This window comes from Pseudomyrmex gracilis, unplaced genomic scaffold, assembly GCF_002006095.1.
Source record: "Pseudomyrmex gracilis isolate BER0280 unplaced genomic scaffold, ASM200609v1 scaffold_62, whole genome shotgun sequence".
Classification (NCBI taxonomy): Eukaryota; Metazoa; Arthropoda; class Insecta; order Hymenoptera; family Formicidae; genus Pseudomyrmex; species Pseudomyrmex gracilis.
Window position 1 is genome coordinate 96,708 of NW_018020646.1, and position 19,260 is coordinate 115,967.

Consider the following 19,260-nt stretch of genomic DNA (forward strand, 5'->3'; position numbering starts at 1 on the left):
ATAAGGAAAGACACTACACATTTGTTGCCCACTCTCGTCGGTTTTGATTGTTGTGCAATGAGAAGCGGAAAGACCACCTTGCACCTGATATCCTACCCTACAGTATAAAGCGACCATAAAATATTAATTTTTTGTTCTTGTATTTTCTCCTTTTGTGACTCATAGGTCGTACGTGCGTGATCACGTGTATGTATGTACGTACGACTACATACAACACAACAACAAACACATTTGTCGATAGACCGAGCGGTATCTAATCTTTCAAGCGCATGCGCTGCTCTTTCCACCGGCTTGACCGGTTACTTACTCACACTTATATATATATATGTATATGTATAATTTTCCTCATACAATGGCTCAATTCTTCGCAATTCCTCGGTAGGATCTGTGACTTATGGGTGTGTTTTGACGGCTCGCTTACCAAAGATTAGCGTGTGGATTGTGTCACCTTCACACATGTCCATGTGTTACATCACATTGCGGTTATCAGTTGATAAGGCCGTTTGCCGTTAAACGAAATCAAACCAACGTCGATCCACCATCGGTATAGATCCAACTACGCCGCTGATCGATCGATTTCGTGGATCAAGATCTGTCGGAGCAAAAACGAGTGGAAGTGAGTAGTTTTTAACTAAGCTGCGAGTAAACAATGCGGTGATAATCTGTAAACCCGTGTAGATCTGTGGACATATGTTACATGTTTTCTTTCTATCATGATGATGTGTGTTGATCACACGAGTCGGTAACCGGTAAATAGAGAAAAGCGCTCTGAGAGATTAAAATAGCCAGGCCTATTGACCATGCCTATTGACGTATTGTACGGATCGATATCTGTTGCACATATGTGTGCAATAAGTATAGTAACAAAATATGCTTCACTATTATATGTAAAATCTACATAAAATGTATACAAAGTCAGGACTTGCGAAAAGAGATGGTATCCAGAGTTCAGAATATTAATAGAATATTTTGTTTCTTTTCAATTGTGTGTAGCAACGCACGAGATGGACGATCAGAAGATGAATTGCGACAATGAAGCTTCACGTATACCGTATCTGCGAGCAATTCAGAGAGTACCGGGCGACACTCCCAGCGAGAAGCTGAGCTGGATGAACAGATGCGCGCTCCAACAGGACGGCGAGAATCAAATCCCAGCGGAATTGTTGCCTCTGTATCGTGTGGAAGTTGCTCTCAGAAACAAAAATCACGAGGAAATAACCGCGGCTCTAAAATCCGAAAACTTAACGCTTGTAAATCGAGCTCTCAAAGCCGCCTGGTACTTCGACGGCAGCTACAAGAATGTTGTCGATGACGCGTACTTCGTCGTGCACGTCTTCCCGTATGTTCCGGTAAACACGCTAAAGCGCATTGTGAACGCGCTTGCGTACCGTACGATCAACCGAGATCCGGCATTCGCCCAACGAATGTTCACGGCTGTGATGACCTTTTTCGACATTCAAACGGCTTATCCGTTACTTCTGGCGTCCGGTGAGCAATTTGCTTACGAAACGATTGTGGAGAAGGAGCACGCGTTGCCGTGTCGCATGATGAAAAAACTGTGGCGCGCGTATCCGAATTTCGTGGTTCGTTATCTAAAGCTGCTGCCTCCGCGCACCCTCGACAGTCCACCGGAGAACGATCGTTTGCTCAAACCTTTTGGAGCCACAATTCACAAATACGAATCTTTCTTGCCGAATTTGGTGAAGAAGCGGGTCAAGGATTTCGCGGAATTGTGCGAGATAAATCAACAATCTCTGCCGCGCATTACGTTGAGCAACACAGCCGCCGAGGTGTTTCTGAAAAAAGGACACTCGTACTTCGTCAAAAATCCACTGTTGTACATCGACATGTTGCCGCACAAAAAAATCAGTGCCGAAGTAATGAAGACCATATTTCCCTCTCTGTTGCCTAAGAAAAAGAGCAATTTTGATACAGATCGCATGCTCAAATATCTAAACTATTATCCCAAAGATAAGAGATGGAAGTTACTCTACAAGTCGTACGAGACGGTGTACGATACCGAACTTGTTAAGGACAAAAAGAACATAACGTTCAAGTTGCTGCAGGTGTTGCCTGCAAATGAACGAGTTAAGCTGACCAGATCTCTCATCGACAACGATATCAGCCAGGAGAGAGCCGATAACAATAACTACGAGAAATGTTTGATGTGTTATTTGCCAACCGACGAGGTAATACCGGCTCTTAAGGAAAAAGTAAACTATACGTCGGATGTGACAGATAGGCGTAATTATGTTTTGCAAATGTTTTACAATTGTAAGGTCAACGACGACAACGATGCGCTGTACGAGACTTTGGATTATTTTCTAAAAAGACACAGAAACGGAGATATCAGACTGTACGAAGATACGATGAAAATCATTGAGAATTTGTTCGATGTATCTCATTTAAATGAAAACATTTGTTCGTCGATAATCGACATCGCGCGCCTGTCCTATATAAAGTACAAATACATAGACAGGCAATTGATAGAGGCTCTGATGCATCACAAACTCATCCACGATATGGATATCGCGGATTTGGTCAAAATGTACATAGACAACATGATCTCGCACAGTTATTCGATAAACTTCAATGTACTTAGAAAATATCCAAAATACGAGAGATATTGTCTGGTAATATTTTTGGATTACATGAAAACGGAGGCATTTGAAAAATCGACATACGACTTAAATTCTCATAAAAAAGAAACACTTTTGATGGATATGGTCGAGGCGATGTACAATTTTAATAACAGATGCGAAAAAGCGAAAACGAAGATTGAACGCGTAACTATTACGGACTATCCTTGGTTGATAGACGAGATCAATGCTATCTTGATAAAAAAGAACTTGAACGCTAAAAATCCATCGTATAATTATCATGTAATAAAAAAACTATTAAGAACGAAAGAACCGAAATTGTACGACGAATTGTTCTCTTCGGAGAAAATAATTGTGGACGTAACAACGGGAGAAATTCTCCGTCTGCTAGCGCGAAGTCCGCAGAGCATAGCAAAGGATAGTCAAGAATATTTCAATCGTTGTGTCGAACAATCCCAATCAAAATTGTCGCAACGGTTTGTGAAAGCCACTCGTTGGTACAAAGACATACCCATCCTGTTTGCTGAGCGTTGCCTAGCGATTTTGGATAAAAAAACTGAGAAAGACAATCCATCGTTCATTATTGTTATGAGTCTTCTGCTTCACGGCGATTCGCTGACAAAAGTGATAGACCCTCTTCTGCCCGCGGAAACAACGATAGATCCTAACAAACCGAACCTGCATAAGAGATACGAGCTCTTGCAATGGGTATGCCGCGGTATGAACTTGTCGAATCCGCCAGTGTCTCTCGATCTCTTAGCTAGAATATGTCGAGGAGATTACTTATCGGTTGCGTTGTATTCGATAACGAGTGTCTGTATGCGATCGTCTATTCCCAAAGTGAAGGCGTTCGCGCAAAATTTGGTGAGCATGCGCATTAGCGCTCGAAAGCACGGGCTAGCTGTGATGAGCTCGATAACTTCCGCAGACCAACAGATCAACTTCCTCTGGGAAATGTGGACAACCCAGAAGCAATATTCGATAAGAGAAGTTTTATTCGAACACATCCACAAGATGTTCGTTAAGACGCCTAATTCGGAAACGTGGAATTTTTACAGCGAGGTCATTTCAACGTTGAACAACAAAGATGTAAGCAATCTGTTCAAACCGGCTTACGAGATTCCCCAGGAATACATTAACAAATATCTCAAAGTGTGGTTTGATACGTTGTACAAAGTGTGGGATAGAAGGGGCACCATTGACAGTTATCTGCAGAGTTTGGAAGGTCCCGTCTGTGACTTGTTGTCCGAGGAACTCGTCAAGAACGTGCTCACAAGATTCTTGTTTTACGAAGGCTCGGACACCATAGAGGACATGGTAATAGCCGGAAGAGCCAGACACTTCGCGGTCATCTATCTTTCGCCAAACGACAAGAATAAACTCGCATCGCGCATCAAGATAACAATGGATGTCATCTTGAATGCTGTGAAAAATCGCTGGAACGCGTATCTGCCTAAATCATGTTACTACCCGGTCAACATTGGTATGCGCGAATTGATATTCGACCTTGTTCGTCATTCCGCTATTGATACGCAGGTCATTGACGGTATGCTGACGATGTTCTCGTCAGTTTTGCGACCCGCAGAGCTCGCGGAGTCTTATTTGCTGTTAACGTACGCGAAGAGACTGAAGAAAAACTGCACTCCGCAGGAAGCTCATGATTTCGGTCTGAATCTTGGTCAAGGAATAACCGATATCGTCATTTTTTCGCCGTTGCTGGTCCCGTTCATGGCTGACGTTCTTGATCAATTCCTGACGTCCAGCGTCGAGAATTGGGTCAGAAATATGGAAAAAACACGCCAGCCGACGGAAGAAGTCTGCATGCAATTGAAACAGCAAGACAAACCGGCTCAATCGGTCGACGAGATAAGGTTTAGTATCATAGAAGGTCTTGTCGAGGCTAACAACTCGTACTCTAACTTCATAGCTATAACAATACTGTCCCAGAAATATAAACGGTCTGAAGAATATACAGAATATCAAAAATATGAAGGACGTTACAACGAACTGATCAAAAAGTTCCGTAAAACGGATGATCCTGCAATCATGACAATGCTCTGCAGGTATCTGTATAAATAAATATAAACAATTATAGTTTTTTTTTTTTTTCGAAGTTACCGAGAGATGCGACAGTATCAAGTCAAATATTTGAATAAATCAAACAATCTGTACGCATCTCGATTTCTATTCGCGACAGAGTAAATGATGTTTTTTTTTTCAATTGTTGGTTGTAAAATCGCGATTCAAACTTATGTGCATGTTATTTTGATTTCTAGTTTTTTTTTTTCTCAAAGAAACGAAATATTGCTAAAAATGTATCTCGAGGACAAAGGTAAAGTCTCTGGGAGGTTCTTTTTTTTTTGTTGAAAAAAAGAAATATATGTACACAATATAAAGTAACAATTGCACCGCACGAAGAAGACACAAAATGATTAGTTTTCGCATTTATGAAACTTTTCTACGAAGGATATATACTCACGTTTCTTTTTTTTTACAAAAGATTTTTTAGTCAATGTGAATTAATAAATAAACAAACTTGTGATATACAAATAGAGTTATATTATAGAGTTTCCAAGCGGACAAATTGTAAGAGAGTGCAAATGTACTTTAAGTAATAAAAAGATAATATATTTTGTACAATAACAAATTTTTAAATGTACTTTATATAATATAATAAACAAAGTTCTTGCAATATATATATATATTTTTTTTTTAATTTCGATGTTCTTGTGTGCAAAAACACGTAATTTCCTGTCCTTCGATTTTCTTCGATGCAATTATTTATTTACAAGCACGCAAGGTATGGCGTGTCGTGATTTGAATCAACTTTTTCCATATTTTAACACACACGTTTATGTTTCATGTTCACATAAAAAAAATACGTGAAACGCGCGTGTTGAACTATACGCGCGATATTAAATCCGTACAGTTTGTTCCGAGTCCTTCGACATGAAACGAGTGATGATTTACGCGTGGAACGTGTTGAAAGAATACTTGAGGAACTGCACGCTTCACGGTGCGAGGTATCTTGTCGATAATGATCTTTCACGGATCGAAAGGTAAAGTGTATTTCTGTTACAGTCAGAGAGAGAGAGAGAAAGAGAAAAAAAGTAACAACCGCTAATATATTTAGATTCTTCTGGTTGATCTCTTGCGCGATCTGTTGGGGCGGCTGTGCGAACAAGATAAGGGCCGTAGTGAACAAATACGTCAATGATCCTGCGATAGTGATATCCACCGACACCACGTATCTGGATTGGAGGGTGCCGTTGCCTTCCGTTTTTTTTTGCATTAAGAACACGGCCCAAATAAAAAACAAATACAAATACTTCGCACAGTAGGTATTGCGCGGTTGAAGGATTCTTTGAAATATTCTTCTATTCCAAATTCTTCAAAACACCGTAAAATTTATTTCGCTGCGGTCAGGTAAAAAAAGCGTTTTTGTAAAGCCGAGAAGAGCCACTTTCGTTTAATTTCTTTCGTTTTTATGTCACAACTTTTGCGCGTATTGAATAGAAATTTTTCTTTCGAGATATGTGACACAATGACGCTTTTGTTTTAAAAGGCAACCCGGCACGCTCGAGAGTCCGTACGGCAACAAAAGTGCTTCCGTCATCAAAAAGACCGTCGAAAAAGTATCGTCGGAAGAGCTGCTGGAGGCTTACGAAGAAGTTAGTATAAACACGTACACAGAAATATGTAGAATAACGTATTTGCTAATTTTTCAATAATTTTAAATCGCGAGTTTTTTCGTGCACCGTTATATAAAAAAACAAGAAAAAACAATCTCGAAAGAAGAAAGATAAATGCAATCTCTTCGTTCGCGATGCGCGCAGATGAAGATTCCGTGCGAGCTGCTTCTGCGAAGGTGCGTGTGGAACGACGTGGAGTTGGACTGCTGCAAGGAGTTGTTTCGACCGTTGTTCAAAACCGGCGTGGGTTATTGTCTAGCGGCGAATTCCTTGCACACGGGTTCTCAGAGAGAAACGCCAAGGTTGAATCTTTACGTCGACCGTTTCGTGAGACACAGCGATCTCATAATCGACATCACCATGAACAGCACGACCAAACCTATTGTCACGCATATGCTGAACGTTCGTTGCTTACAAATATTGTAGATGTAGTTTAGTTTAGTTCACATACACACACACACACACACATTGTGTTTTTCTATATCTCTTATCTCTAGATTTACGTGACCAACAATAACAACGTGCCGTTTATTTACATCAGCGACAACAAGGTAAAACTGAAGACGGATCTGATCGCGCGCTTAGATTTCACCATGATGGACATGTACAACGAGGATTCGTTGAGAAATGTTCCGATACGGCAAAGGATGTGTCGTTTCGCAGACGAGGTCGACGATGCGAGAATACATTACATGTACAGCATGAGTTCCTGCATCGTTGAGGTGCGAAAATGTTGCGTGCGATTTTGAAACGAAAAAAAAAAAAAAAAAAAAATTTACACACGCGGCATTTATTTTTGTATGCAGTTGCTCGTTCGGCGGATGATACAAATGTGCGGTTGCGTGATGTTCTATTACCCGACACCAACGGGCGCGAGAGTCTGCAATATGACGGAGATGGAATGTATTTTCCGCAATAGAAACGAAATCAAATCCAAAGAGGCGCAAAAGTCGACGTGCTTCCCGAACTGCGAAGGAACCTCCGTCTCTGTGTACTCGTAAAACTCAATGTTATTTTTTTTCAGTCGAGTGTGTTTCTCCTGTGTTTTCTCGTTCTCAAAATTATCATTCGATATATTTGTCGAAACACTTGAAAAGTTTAACTAATCGTTCAATAATTTTTTCGACGATTGACCGCAACAATCGTTTTTTTTTTTTTTTTAGCAACAATCCTTCCTATCGAAACAAATCGCCCGACGACGAGGTTGGCAGACTGCACTTGAAGATGCTCACCCGTCCTCTCCTGAGATTTCGGCGATACGTTGTCTTCGATTCGCTCGATCTAGTTGGTAACGTCTATTTTCGACATTCGTTCTTATCAGCTGTTAACGTGACGTTTGACGATAGAGATCACGGGCGGGATTACGTTTTTATTGCAGCTTAAAATATATGCAAACATTCTGTTTAAACACTCTGCAAACAATTCGTTAAAACGTAGCACGCGTTCTTTCAGTTGCTGTCGGAAGTGCCTTCAGTCTCTTCGTGGGTGCCAGCGTTCTGAGCTTCTTCGAGTTACCGTACTGGCTGTTTGTTCATCGTGAAAACAAAAATCTCGCGCGCAATTGACAAATCACGCGTGCCCGTAAATGTGACGTAGATAAAATAAGGATGTTTAAATGATGTGTGAGAAAAATAAAATGATTTTTGATTCAAACTCCGTGTCGAAGCTTAGCGAAGTTGTTTGAAGAGTCTCTGTCGCGCGACGAGATTTTATCTATCAGGAAAATATCTTGATGGAAATATGCGCCGCATTACAACATGTGACGAATTCTGTCAGATGACACAAATGACAAATACGATTCTTTTAATGCACACAAAGGAAGAATACATAAAGCCGCTCGGAGAGTTCGGGATCTTCATTAGACTTCTTGAACTTTTCCTCTCTCTCTCTTGGATAGCAACAGGTCCCGAGTTACAAAGCGGAAGCAAGTGGAGATGACATTGGGCAAGAAGTCAGTGTAAATTCGAACTCGCAACATTCCGTCCGTATAAAAATCAACGTTGTCCTGTTCCGTCAAAACAAATCTGTTGTTTTGAGCTTCGAAGAACATGTCTACCGCGGTTGCACAAATGAAACAATACTTCGAAACGGTAACCGACGGCGTTGAAAGCGACGCGAAGAACGACGCGAAAAACGACGGCGTGTACAAATTACTTTCACTGGACGAAATAACGGAAATAGCGAAACGCGTGCTGAACGGCGACTCGGATCGAATAGAATACGTTATTCAACCGTATACCAAAACCAAACTTGGATATCTCGGCTCTCATTATCGCGTTAACGTAACGGCTACGAGGAAGAAGGGAACCCGCGAGCTCTCGTTTTTTCTCAAAACCGTGCCTTACGAAGTGCCCGATCAAGCCGATTACGTGATACAGAAAGGCATCTTCGAGAAGGAGGCGATGTTCTACAACGTCATAACGCCGCTGCTGCTCGAAGGATATAGCGGGGAATTGTGGGCGCCGGTGTGTTACAAAGCGACGAATAATCTGATGGTGTTCGAGGAATTGAGAGGCAAGGGTTACTCGACGCGAGACAAGCTCTTCGACAAGACGCTCGTGCGCGCAGGTCTGAGCGCTATCGCGCGATTACACGCCGCGTCTCTGATGGCGGAGACGCGTCTCGGAATGCCTCTCAATCGATTGTATCCCGACGCGTTTGTCGAGCGAGCCTTTCAGCATGATGGAATGACGCGCGTGTGGATGCAGGCGGGCGTCGATGTGGCCGCCGCTATCGCCGAACACTTGGGTCTCGATTCCGATCTGGTGCGATCCACCTGCGAGCTGGTCTATCACGCGACGACACCATCGCGCACGAAGGCGAACGTCGTCAGTCACGGCGATCTTTGGGGCAACAATCTGATGTTCAACAAGGACGTGTCGCCCAAGTGTCTGATGGTGGATTACCAGCTGTTGAGATACTCTCCCTTGGCGCACGATGTCGCCCAGTTTCTTTATCTGTGCACGGACCGCAGCTTCCGCGAAACGTGGGAGAGCGCGATGCTTCAGCATTATTATAAGACGCTGCGCGAGACTCTGAACGCCCACGAGATCTGTGTGCGAACGCCCCCGTGGTCGGAGATAGTCCTGGGCATGGAGGAGCAACGGTTGGGCGCCCTTATAACCGCGATCATTTACTTCCCCACAGTTCTGATGGACGAGAATCTCAGCGCGACTGTGATAAACGATCCGGCGTCGTACGCCGATTATTACTTCAGAGACAGAAGGGAGTTCGTTATGACGAATATGAAAAAAGATCCGGTCTACGGGAGAAGACTCAGCGAAGCTGTCATCGAACTCGTCGAGCTCGCTTCGCGTTTGGATCAATTGCCGACGCCCTCGTAAAATTATGCACTAAATAACATAGAAACAATAAAAATTAAATTACTTATGTAAAAATTATATACATATAAAAGTAGCTGATATAAAAACGACACAACGCGGCTCCAACACGGAAGCCGCGCACAACAGGTTTTACAAGTCGCACCCTCCGTGAAAGCATAAAAAATAACATTGTGTGCAAAAACTAAATATTCATCTAAAAAAAATCTCTTATTGATACACCGTCGAGACGTATTTTGTACACGCTGGAGTTTTTACTTTCACAGAAAGAAATACATTTTGAATTGCTGATTGCACGTGCACATCATCTTTCGGTCGCGCACAGATGATTGTGTAAAGCGAATCAACAACACACATTGTCTCTCAATCGGCGTATATCTTAGACAGAAAAGACCAGTCGTGATTGATAAGTTTCACGGTTGACTCATCCGTATCCTCGATTTCGTTCGTCTGTGTGATCACGGGTTTTGCCGCCGGCCGTGATACCTCATCGTCACTTACATCCGAAGACTCGTCACGAGCATCGTCGTCGCTGTCCCTGAAAATGAGAAGAGAAAATGACCGAGTCACGCTAATGCGATTCACGGATAAACCGCGAAATAAACGCAACTAGCGCAAGTGTGGTGTTGCAATCTCGCGTGTACCTACCGGAAAGTCTCGTTCCTAAAATGATCCTTCGACGATTGTTGCTTCATCAGAGACGAGATGAACGACGAGCACAGCAATCTCATCGGCGGCAGAGTGTGAGCGGATACACTGAGCAACTGCAATTAAAAGAGAAAACAAATTAAAGCGTTAGACAATGAATGCGTTTCCTTAGAAATTTTTTTTTTTTTTTTTTTCGAACTCAAATTACACCCTTCGCGAAAAGAGTCTTTCCCGAATGTTTCAGAGTTGACGTCACGCTGAACGGGATGTGACGACGATGTCAACGCGCGATTCTCACGGCACGGATAGGGTTTTTAAAATACATTTGGTATATATATATATGGCGCGCGCAGAACGCTCGGTTGGATGACCGACTAATTAGTTTTAAAGCCGACGTGACACACCTCCGAGTGAAAATTTGTGTAATTCCCGTAATCTTCTACTTCAGATCTAGGTTGATTCGTCGGTCGGTCAACCCACACACGAATATTTCCCCTCCCCGGCGATGTGTGTATACTTTAATGACGAATGTGCACACGAAACTACGACGTGTCAAGGCGCGAGATACACTTTGATCTTGTCGTCGTCGTCGACACGAAAAACATTCAGCGTAAAACTGCGCGAGAGAGAGAGAGAGAGAGAGTTTACAAACTTTTTGTTTTCCAAAATAAATAAAAATCATCTCGAGCGCGCAAGACTCGACGATGATGTGTGATTGAGCACATTTGAGACATCAAGATAGCGATAAAATCGCTCTCTCGTTCGCAATCATTCATATAACGATACGCTCATCGATACCTTCTCCGTTCCCTGTGACGGACGGACAATTGTATCCGCCGGCGCGCGTACGTATTCGGCGAAAAAACGGCGAATTGTTTTCACGTTTGTCACGTTTTATGGATGACTAGTAGCGGAGTCATTCACATCAAATAGTGGATGATGTCGGTCGATTTAATTTCAGACAATTCGTAAGTGACGACGGCGCGTATTCGCGAAATTGCAATTTGTATGTGAGAAAAACGAACGGCGATAAGAAAGAAAGAAATACGTGCGAGAAACATCCATGCAAAATGCAGTTCGTTATTGCGACAATCAGGACAATTGCCGAGCACGCGAATTGCCACGGCTTTCTTTCACGTACCGCAACAACATCGACGATTTTCTTGATAAAAATTAACGCTCTTGAGACGCAAGGATTTTTATTTTTAGCATCAGTCTTTGCGAGTGCGTCGGTTTTTTTTTGTTTTTTTTTTTTTAGCTTAATTCTCGAGCGAAAATGGTGACTTTGCTGTTATATGTAATTATCATGTAATCGAAAAAATATATGTAAACATTTTAAAAATAATAATACAATGTGCGATATTTGTTGCATAAAAAAATGTGAGAGTTTGCGGTCTAATTTAATTGAGTATCGCAAGATGCGAATACTGGCACGCCATTTGTTTTTTTTTGTTTTGTTTTTGAGTGTATTCAAAAAAAGATTCTAATATCACGCGCTCAAGGTAATGATGACCGTATATAGGTGTTTGATCTAAAACTTCTCTGAACGGTGCACTTTATTGCCAGGTATCAATGGCAACAATCGAGACGGTCGCCGAAGAAGATAAGACTTTGTTTCTGCTGGCCTGGTTTTACATTTGCAAGCAATACCGGACAGCTCCGGATTCGATAGCGCTATGTTCGCTATTTTCGCACCGCGTAAGGTGGTGTCCCATTGTGATCTCTCGACCGAGAGAAAGTTCGAAATACGAAAATTTTCGGTTAATAAACTTTGATGATTTGTAAAATAATAATATTTGTTTTGCTGTTTTTTTTTGTTTTTTTTTTGGTTTTAAGGGAGAGATACACCCTGCACATACTTTTGCCACGAGACGAGAGAAACGAACGAAACGACTTTTAGTTTTTTACGTTTTTTTTTCCTTCTAAAGACAGTGTTACCACAAGCAGCAAATAAATTATTCGCTGGTTTTATCAAGTTTTACACATTTTACGTTTTTTTTTTTTTTTTTTTTTTCTATTGTAGCAGTTTTAAATTTCATACATCGCGTTTGTGTCTTAACGGCACAAGCACAAGACACGTTTGCACTTTTGCGAAACATCCACCACCTCTCGGCGGAGGATGCATCCCGAGTTTATTTTCAATTCGACGAATTAATTATCCGATACGGACGCGATGCATGTTACATCGCGAACGGCATTCGATCGTACCCGTTTTTTCCAGATATAAAAGCGGACTCTCAAACAGTTTCTCTCTCGTTCCGTTCAATTTGTCCGAACCGGCTTTCTGCCCACGCAGAAAGAAAAAAACAACACGACCGGACCTAATAATAACAATCATCGTCAAAATGCTAAGATGCACATAAAACGCGTGAATAAAATGCATGACGTCGAAGAGAAACAGAGATAAAGTTTCGCGATACGGTGGCGGCGGCGGCGGTGGCGGCGGTGGCGGCAACGGCTGTGACGTGAGAGAGAGACGTGGACGAAGTTTGTCTGTTGTCCAGTGTTGTCCTAAAGGGACAACTGGAACATCGTGAGAAGGTGGGAGTGCCTGTATTAAATCATGGCGAGACTTCAGCTGAAAGCCAGTCGTTTGCGGAACGTTGGGAGAATCTGAAAGATCCTCGGGTCCTGTCATCCGATTATTGAGGAAAAAAAAAAAAAAAAAACAGTGCTGACCACTTTTTCGCGTATCATCCCCCGTCGAGTTCTGGCATTCGCCGGAACATTGTCACGTAGACTATTCGTGTTGACGAGCGCTGGGTAAAACTGCTGATATATTGTTTTTTTTTTGTTGCGTGACACTGGGAAACGCGACAATTAGAACTAGAAAGAAAAGAGCACAGAAATTAATTCAAGTTTTTTTTTTTTTTTTCAACCGAAGACAACTGTGTTCGGGAAAGAAAAAACCGATCCGACGAAAACAACTTGATTGTAATAAATAAAAAAAAAAAAAAAAACAAAAGGGTAGCAAAAACCGGAAGAGACTTGAAGAGACGAAATCTCGGGAGAAATTTCGGGATCTTCTTTGGAAAGTGAAAGGAACTCGGAGAAGAGAGATGAAGCTGGAACCCGGATTGAGATTCATGTCGTGTCTGTTCACGGTGCTGTTGCTCGCGGCGATCGCTTTTGGATATCCTGCGGTGGCTGGAAATAGCGGAGTAGTAAGTATCCCTGCGAGTATAAACGAACATCGCGTTGTCGTGTGACAACGTCGCGGCTGTGTCGAGAACAATGATACGGACGAGTGTCTGAATAGTGATTTACGATGTTTGACAACCGGGAAGATTTTACCCAGTACGAAATGCGTGAACAACGTGCGCTCGAGATTATTGTTTTTTTTCTCTCTCTCTCTCTCTCTTTTTCTCTCACACCGGAGTCAATTGTATAAAACACAGACTCATATTTTTTGTCCGTTGCGAGCGTGTGGGATGTGCGTGTCGAAATTACGAGTGGATGTTGGTTCGTTGAACGTTCCTCGTTAAACCAATCTTTCGTCGTCCGAGAGTGCAATCGTGTGTCTAATCACATTGAGTCGTAGGTGTTGTACGATCTCGTAAACAGGAAGACTTTTCAGGATTTCAATGACTTCTTAACGCTCAATTAACGCGACCGGTCGTTATTATACGATGTTTTAATCGCGACGGTGCGCATGTGTCTCTCGATTTTAAATTGTTTACGTCGAACAATTTTGATTGTTATTATTTTTTTTTTTTGCGTAAAAATCGTAGCGTCCAGTCGATTTAAATTTATTATTATTATTATTTTTTTTTTGTAAGTAACATTTATATATATCCCCGTTTGTTAAACCGAAAAAATACAGTAACTAATAATTGTTATTGTGTTGTAACACTTCTGTTCAAGATGTACAATTTGCCAGCGATCGAGAACATGAGGCAAATCCCGCAGTGGCATTGTCTCCGTTACAGAAAATTCGACTACGTTCGTCGCTGTCGAAATTTTCGTTTAGGACGGAGAAACTGACAAACGGACATTCAGTACGACGTCAAATTGCATCGTCTCATTGCCCAGAATTCGCCGTTTCAAATTCTCAGACCGAGCAGACCGAGATTTATTAAACATGCGTAATGTGATTGCGGACCGGGATTGCGTTTGTAAGGTAATGCGTAATGATAATTTCGCCGAAGAGTTTTTTCGGACGAAGAATCTCGTACCTTAACATGCGACTGACAATCAGAACGAAAAAAAAAAAAAAAAAAAAAACTATCGTACTCTCTTGTTACTTAATTTTTTCGCTATTAAAATTCTCAGTTTTTGACTGATCATCACATTTTCTCAACGACAACAAACAAAAACTCTTCTCACGCGCTTGCCGATACTGCGCGTAAGATTGTTATTCAGTCAAAATTAAAAAAAAACAAAAGTTTTTAGAATGTGAGTATATGTGTAAATAATTTATTCGTCTAATATTTATTACTTACTGTATCGTTTGCCTAAGTGGCGCGTCCCGCGACTAACTTATCTTATAGTCAATATTACATTTATACATTATGCAAACTGTCTGCTTCTCTCTGTTTACTTAACGCAAACTTGATTTCAAGTACGAGAGAGATAATATATTTTTATCCAATTATATAACAATAATTTTCTTGTAGCGTTGTTAAGATGACTAGCGTTGACGTGTGCGCGCGCAAACACATGGAGTAACGTGTGTGCAAAGAGTGATAAATGTGTACCCCCCTCCCTCCTCTTCCTGTATAAGAGATCGGAAAATCACAAAATTCCGCTCTCTTGTCCGACCGAAGAATCTAACAGAAGTCGCGGATACTTCACGGCGAAAGAATCGTTTCAGAGAATAATTTTAAATAAAGTAAAGTACTTATATTCGTAGACTATAAAACATTCACTCTAAATTTAGTAGATCTTTGTACATAAAATAAGGGAGAGCGCGACTCGTGTGTATATATAAAATTTTCGACATTAAAAAAAAGTATATCGATTTTCTACTTACTTCTTCTATTATTCCTCTCGTTGATACGCCGAGATGCTCGTGAACTTGCGAAACGGTCTTCTCCTTGCTCGACGAAGTTTGTTCCGCTACAATGTTAGAGAAGGCGGTTCGCAGCGTGTTTCTTTGATCCGAAAAGATCTCCAAGCAAATACCGGTCTCTCCTTCAGATTTCGGCTCGAGTGTGAGCAGTTCCTGAAATTCGTTCAACCAATGAGCAAACACACGTATGCGTGCGTGCACGGTCTTTCTCCTCGATTCATTCAAATATATTATGAAACCAGGTACAAATACATAAATTATAGATAAACGAGATATTTTATTAAATAAAACTGTGAATTGTAATAATAAAACAAAAGAGAACATTTTATTCGCGCACACACAGCCCGAAACCATACTATACCTGATTAGAATCCAAAAAGTAAAGTTGCGACTTCCGTTGCCACCGGCCGAACGAAGGGTTGCGTTTCTCCTGCAGATGTGGTACAAAAGTAGCCGCTAGTATGGAATTGCTATTTTCGATAAGACACGTCTTTTTATAAACAGGTACCGCGCTTTGTGGTACAAAAACGTATACTGAAAGCAAACAGACATATTCTTGTATCAAAGAGATTCAACAATCGAACCCTGTTTCCTCGAATGTAAAACAAATCGATTGTTTGTATTGTGTAAGTTATTGCCCGACTGAGATTTAAAACGTACACGAATTGTCAGATGTAAGTGCTGCCATGTATGTAGATTTCGGATCGTACGTGAGACTGACGACGTTCAACGGAACGCTCCAGATAATAGCGAGAGTTAAGACATTCCAAACGGTTATGTGCTGTTGGGACGCGACTACCACAAGATGACAGGCCTCGTGTTTACCGAATTCCACTCGTCTATAGCAAACATAGTGCAAAATTGTAACAATATAAAATTATATACATTTCAAGAACAATTCTTTCCGTATTTAGCAAAAGCTGTATCGATAACTAGAATATTTTATATGATATAATACTCTGATACTTACTTGATCGGATAGTCGTATTGAGAATGCGTAAGATTACACTTTAATTCGCAGGTTTCAGGTATCCATATAGTTAAGGTAGAATGAAAACCAATAGCCAGTAACGAGCTGTCGGGTGAGAAACCCGCATCTGTAGCAGGTAGATTGCGATAGTCTCCCACTCCGTAACAACACCAATGTTTCGTCTCTTCTGCAACAAATGTAATTGCCAAATAATAATACGTATATTTTTTCCGCCATATTTTAACAAAGCTATTATGTTTTTTGCAAAATAAACGAAAGGAGCGAAAAATAAACGACTTGATGACTACGCACTTTCTGTGGACTTTCCTAGATTCCACAATTTGAATTTCTTATCCTTGCCCGTGGTCACAGCCAACCATTCTCCGTCGTCGAATGCCGTAGCTGGTTGAAAATTCAGCGCGTTCACTCCGTCTTCGTGAGGCAGCTCGATAGACGTGTTCAATACGAATCTGCAACATCGATGTCGCGCGAAATATCGCACGTTAATATCGCAACAAAATCAACAATGTGTAACGATAGATTCACACAGTCTCTCTCTCTCTGTTTCTCTTACATTTGCTTCTTCAGATCGTACGCCCAAAATTTCAGTCTGATTTCTATCGATGAAACCTTGTCGTTACGTTCTTCCACTGTTGCCATCCACATGCCATCGTGATTTATTGCTATTTTTGTAACCTCCGTATTTACAATAATCACGTCGCGTTCTTGGGTCAAGAAATTTTGCGCAGTTATGTTAATCTGAAAAGTGTTTATTGCGTTAATTTTATTGTCTATTATTCCTCGTTGCATGCTCTTTTATATCATTTTATATCTGTGTGATGTGCACTATTTTACTCACGTTGTACATCAGAGTCTTTGTGTGAGTGTTGTAAAATTGTACGTGTCCAGTACGACTGTTCAGAACGAGACTATTTGTTCTTGGATCGACGACAAGACCCGCGGGAAACAGGTCTTTGGACGAAACAACACCCCACGTGAAGTTTTGTATCACCGAAGTCAATTTTCTTTGAGGATTTACTATAATGATACCTGTTGCAAAACAAATCAAAGGAATGCAATTAATCGGTGAAAATTCGTCGTTATTGAAAATTGAATTGAATTGATTTTTTGCAGAAGATGATAAAGTTTTACCGTTATCCAAAGTTGACACAGCTACATACAAGTTGTCCGGTGCGATTGTAAGATGTTTGATTGGAGCCGGTAATCGCGGAAGGAAAGATTTATACTGAGGATTGGCTAACGTCCATTTTACCAGTACGCACTCACCACCACCGCTGTACATGTGACCACCTGAATAAGTACCAAGCGTCAAATATCAAATTAAGTACCAAGCGTATTTATATTTTGTAAAGTTTTGTAACGTTATAAAATATATAACATAATATTTTTACCTGATTTGCTGAACGCTATTTCCGTAACTGGCAATGTGTGCCAATGAAAAGTTGCCGTATACGGTCTGGGTTGAAATAAATTTCTCCACACTACTATACGACCACTTGAGTCTCCAGTGGCGACACATTCTTCTTCCGGATGACCAGCTATACAAGTAGGTGATCTGTTCGTGATGTATCCACCGGTCTTGTGTCTATAATTTTGATATTATGCATTAAAAATATATTAGATAACTTTTGTATATAGACACATACTATTTTTAAAACATATAGTTTATATCTTACAGTTTATCAACTAAATTTCTAGCAAGATTCAATATATGTAAATCTGCCTCAAATAAAAGTGCCACTAAATTTTCTCCATGATTTCCAATTACATCAATGTAATAATCCTGAGACTCCGTGCTGAAAAGACAAGGCAAATAATAAGAATATAAATAATTTAACAAGGAATGTCAAAAAAACACTTGTGTTAAAACATTTCTCACAAGAGATATATCGACTTCATGCACATTCCATTTTCTATATTAAACAAAAGTACGTGTATCTTCCATTTGTATCTTCCACAAGAGGAGAGATGAGTTATTAGTGCCTGGCATATTTCGTTCCCGTGAGGCAGTTTGTACTTCACAATGTGAAAAGTTCTGATCTTTGCTTTGTAGTCTATAGGTTTCAATTGCTGCAAAATAAATCATTAACATACATAATGCCTGCAAATGAAAGTAATGAAAAAAAAATCTAAGCTTAAGTGAAAATCTTACTAGTTTTTTGGTGATGATGCCACTTTGACAATCCCAGAAATTCAATTCCCCATTCTCAGTACAACCAATAATACAGTTAACATTAACAGGATGTATTAGTAGTTTGGCAATTTTGTAACTTGAGGGTTCAAACTCTTGAACAAAGTCTCCCGTTTGCGTGCTGTACACCCTTATAACATTCTTCCACGTTATGTACAATGTTCTGAAAAAAAAAAAAAAAACATGGATCTCATGTTACATACGTATCAATGCGTAACCTGAGATCTAGTCAATAAATTATTTTTGAGAATGATAAGTGAAATTAGCACGACACTTGGCGAACTCACTCTCCACTATTCGAGAAAAGCGGCCGTTGCTCAATTATACTGCCGCCACTTTTTCTTTTCACAATTAGATCGTCCAGATCGACCAGGTTACTGATGTTTACGTCAAGAGAATTGTCGGTCTTCTCGATCAATTTCATCTTGATATGACGCAATAAAAACTTTCACATAAGCATACAAAGTTCTTTCAGCTACTATCGTAGATATTCAACAAAATTACATATTTTCGTCACAAAAGCAACAACAAACCAAACACGAAGTAGCACCGGCAGACATCCCACACATGCGGTATAACCTGGTATAACCTAGAGTCCCAGGGACTCTAGTATAACCCTCCCTCTATCAGGGGTGCGTTCCAAAATCCTACCTTGGTTACTAAAATGCTATATTTCACGTCACGTGTACTATAGTTTTTGGTAACCAAAGTAGGATTTTGGAACATACCCCAGGGTGCAAAAAGTTCAGCCGAAGAGAGCAGAGGCCTGTAGTCAGCGCCATCTAC

The 19,260-nt window shown here is 40.9% G+C and overlaps 4 protein-coding genes and 1 long non-coding RNA gene across 6 annotated transcripts; 4 read left to right on the forward strand and 1 right to left on the reverse strand.

The window, feature by feature from the left end:
- The first annotated feature begins 16 nt into the window (after positions 1-16).
- Positions 17-5,261, forward strand: LOC109854297. The gene is made up of 2 exons (XM_020427222.1): positions 17-616; positions 994-5,261. The coding sequence occupies exon 2, from the start codon at positions 1,005-1,007 to the stop codon at positions 4,677-4,679; it is 3,675 nt and encodes a 1,224-aa protein (XP_020282811.1). The 5' UTR covers positions 17-616; positions 994-1,004; the 3' UTR covers positions 4,680-5,261.
- Positions 5,262-5,421: 160 nt separating this feature from the next.
- LOC109854258 (sodium channel protein Nach) lies at positions 5,422-7,945 on the forward strand. Of its 2 annotated transcripts, none has more exons than XM_020427149.1 (8): positions 5,422-5,659; positions 5,734-5,937; positions 6,166-6,271; positions 6,437-6,694; positions 6,790-7,014; positions 7,099-7,289; positions 7,456-7,580; positions 7,745-7,945. In XM_020427149.1, exons 1-8 carry the CDS (start codon positions 5,550-5,552, stop codon positions 7,855-7,857), a joined length of 1,332 nt encoding a protein of 443 aa, XP_020282738.1. In that variant the 5' UTR covers positions 5,422-5,549; the 3' UTR covers positions 7,858-7,945. The 2 variants fall into 2 exon arrangements, with proteins under 2 accessions (XP_020282738.1, XP_020282739.1); XM_020427150.1 differs by having other exon boundaries at positions 7,099-7,283.
- Positions 7,946-8,046: 101 nt separating this feature from the next.
- Positions 8,047-9,722, forward strand: LOC109854259. Its single transcript, XM_020427151.1, has one exon. The coding sequence runs from the start codon at positions 8,341-8,343 to the stop codon at positions 9,634-9,636; it is 1,296 nt and encodes a 431-aa protein (XP_020282740.1). The 5' UTR covers positions 8,047-8,340; the 3' UTR covers positions 9,637-9,722.
- A 102-nt stretch (positions 9,723-9,824) lies between these two features.
- Positions 9,825-19,068, reverse strand: LOC109854257 (WD repeat-containing protein 75). The gene is made up of 15 exons (XM_020427148.1): positions 18,762-19,068; positions 18,436-18,637; positions 18,163-18,353; positions 17,960-18,079; positions 17,675-17,868; positions 17,415-17,573; positions 17,122-17,312; positions 16,837-17,021; positions 16,575-16,732; positions 16,263-16,449; positions 15,953-16,131; positions 15,654-15,826; positions 15,254-15,445; positions 10,282-10,397; positions 9,825-10,171 (listed from the first exon to the last, which is right to left on the reverse strand). Exons 1-15 carry the CDS (start codon positions 18,896-18,898, stop codon positions 9,997-9,999), a joined length of 2,559 nt encoding a protein of 852 aa, XP_020282737.1. The 5' UTR covers positions 18,899-19,068; the 3' UTR covers positions 9,825-9,996.
- Positions 12,753-13,223, forward strand: LOC109854260. Its single transcript, XR_002250202.1, has 2 exons — positions 12,753-13,044; positions 13,166-13,223. It is a non-coding gene; the product is annotated as an uncharacterized LOC109854260 (long non-coding RNA).
- Positions 19,069-19,260: the final 192 nt, after the last annotated feature.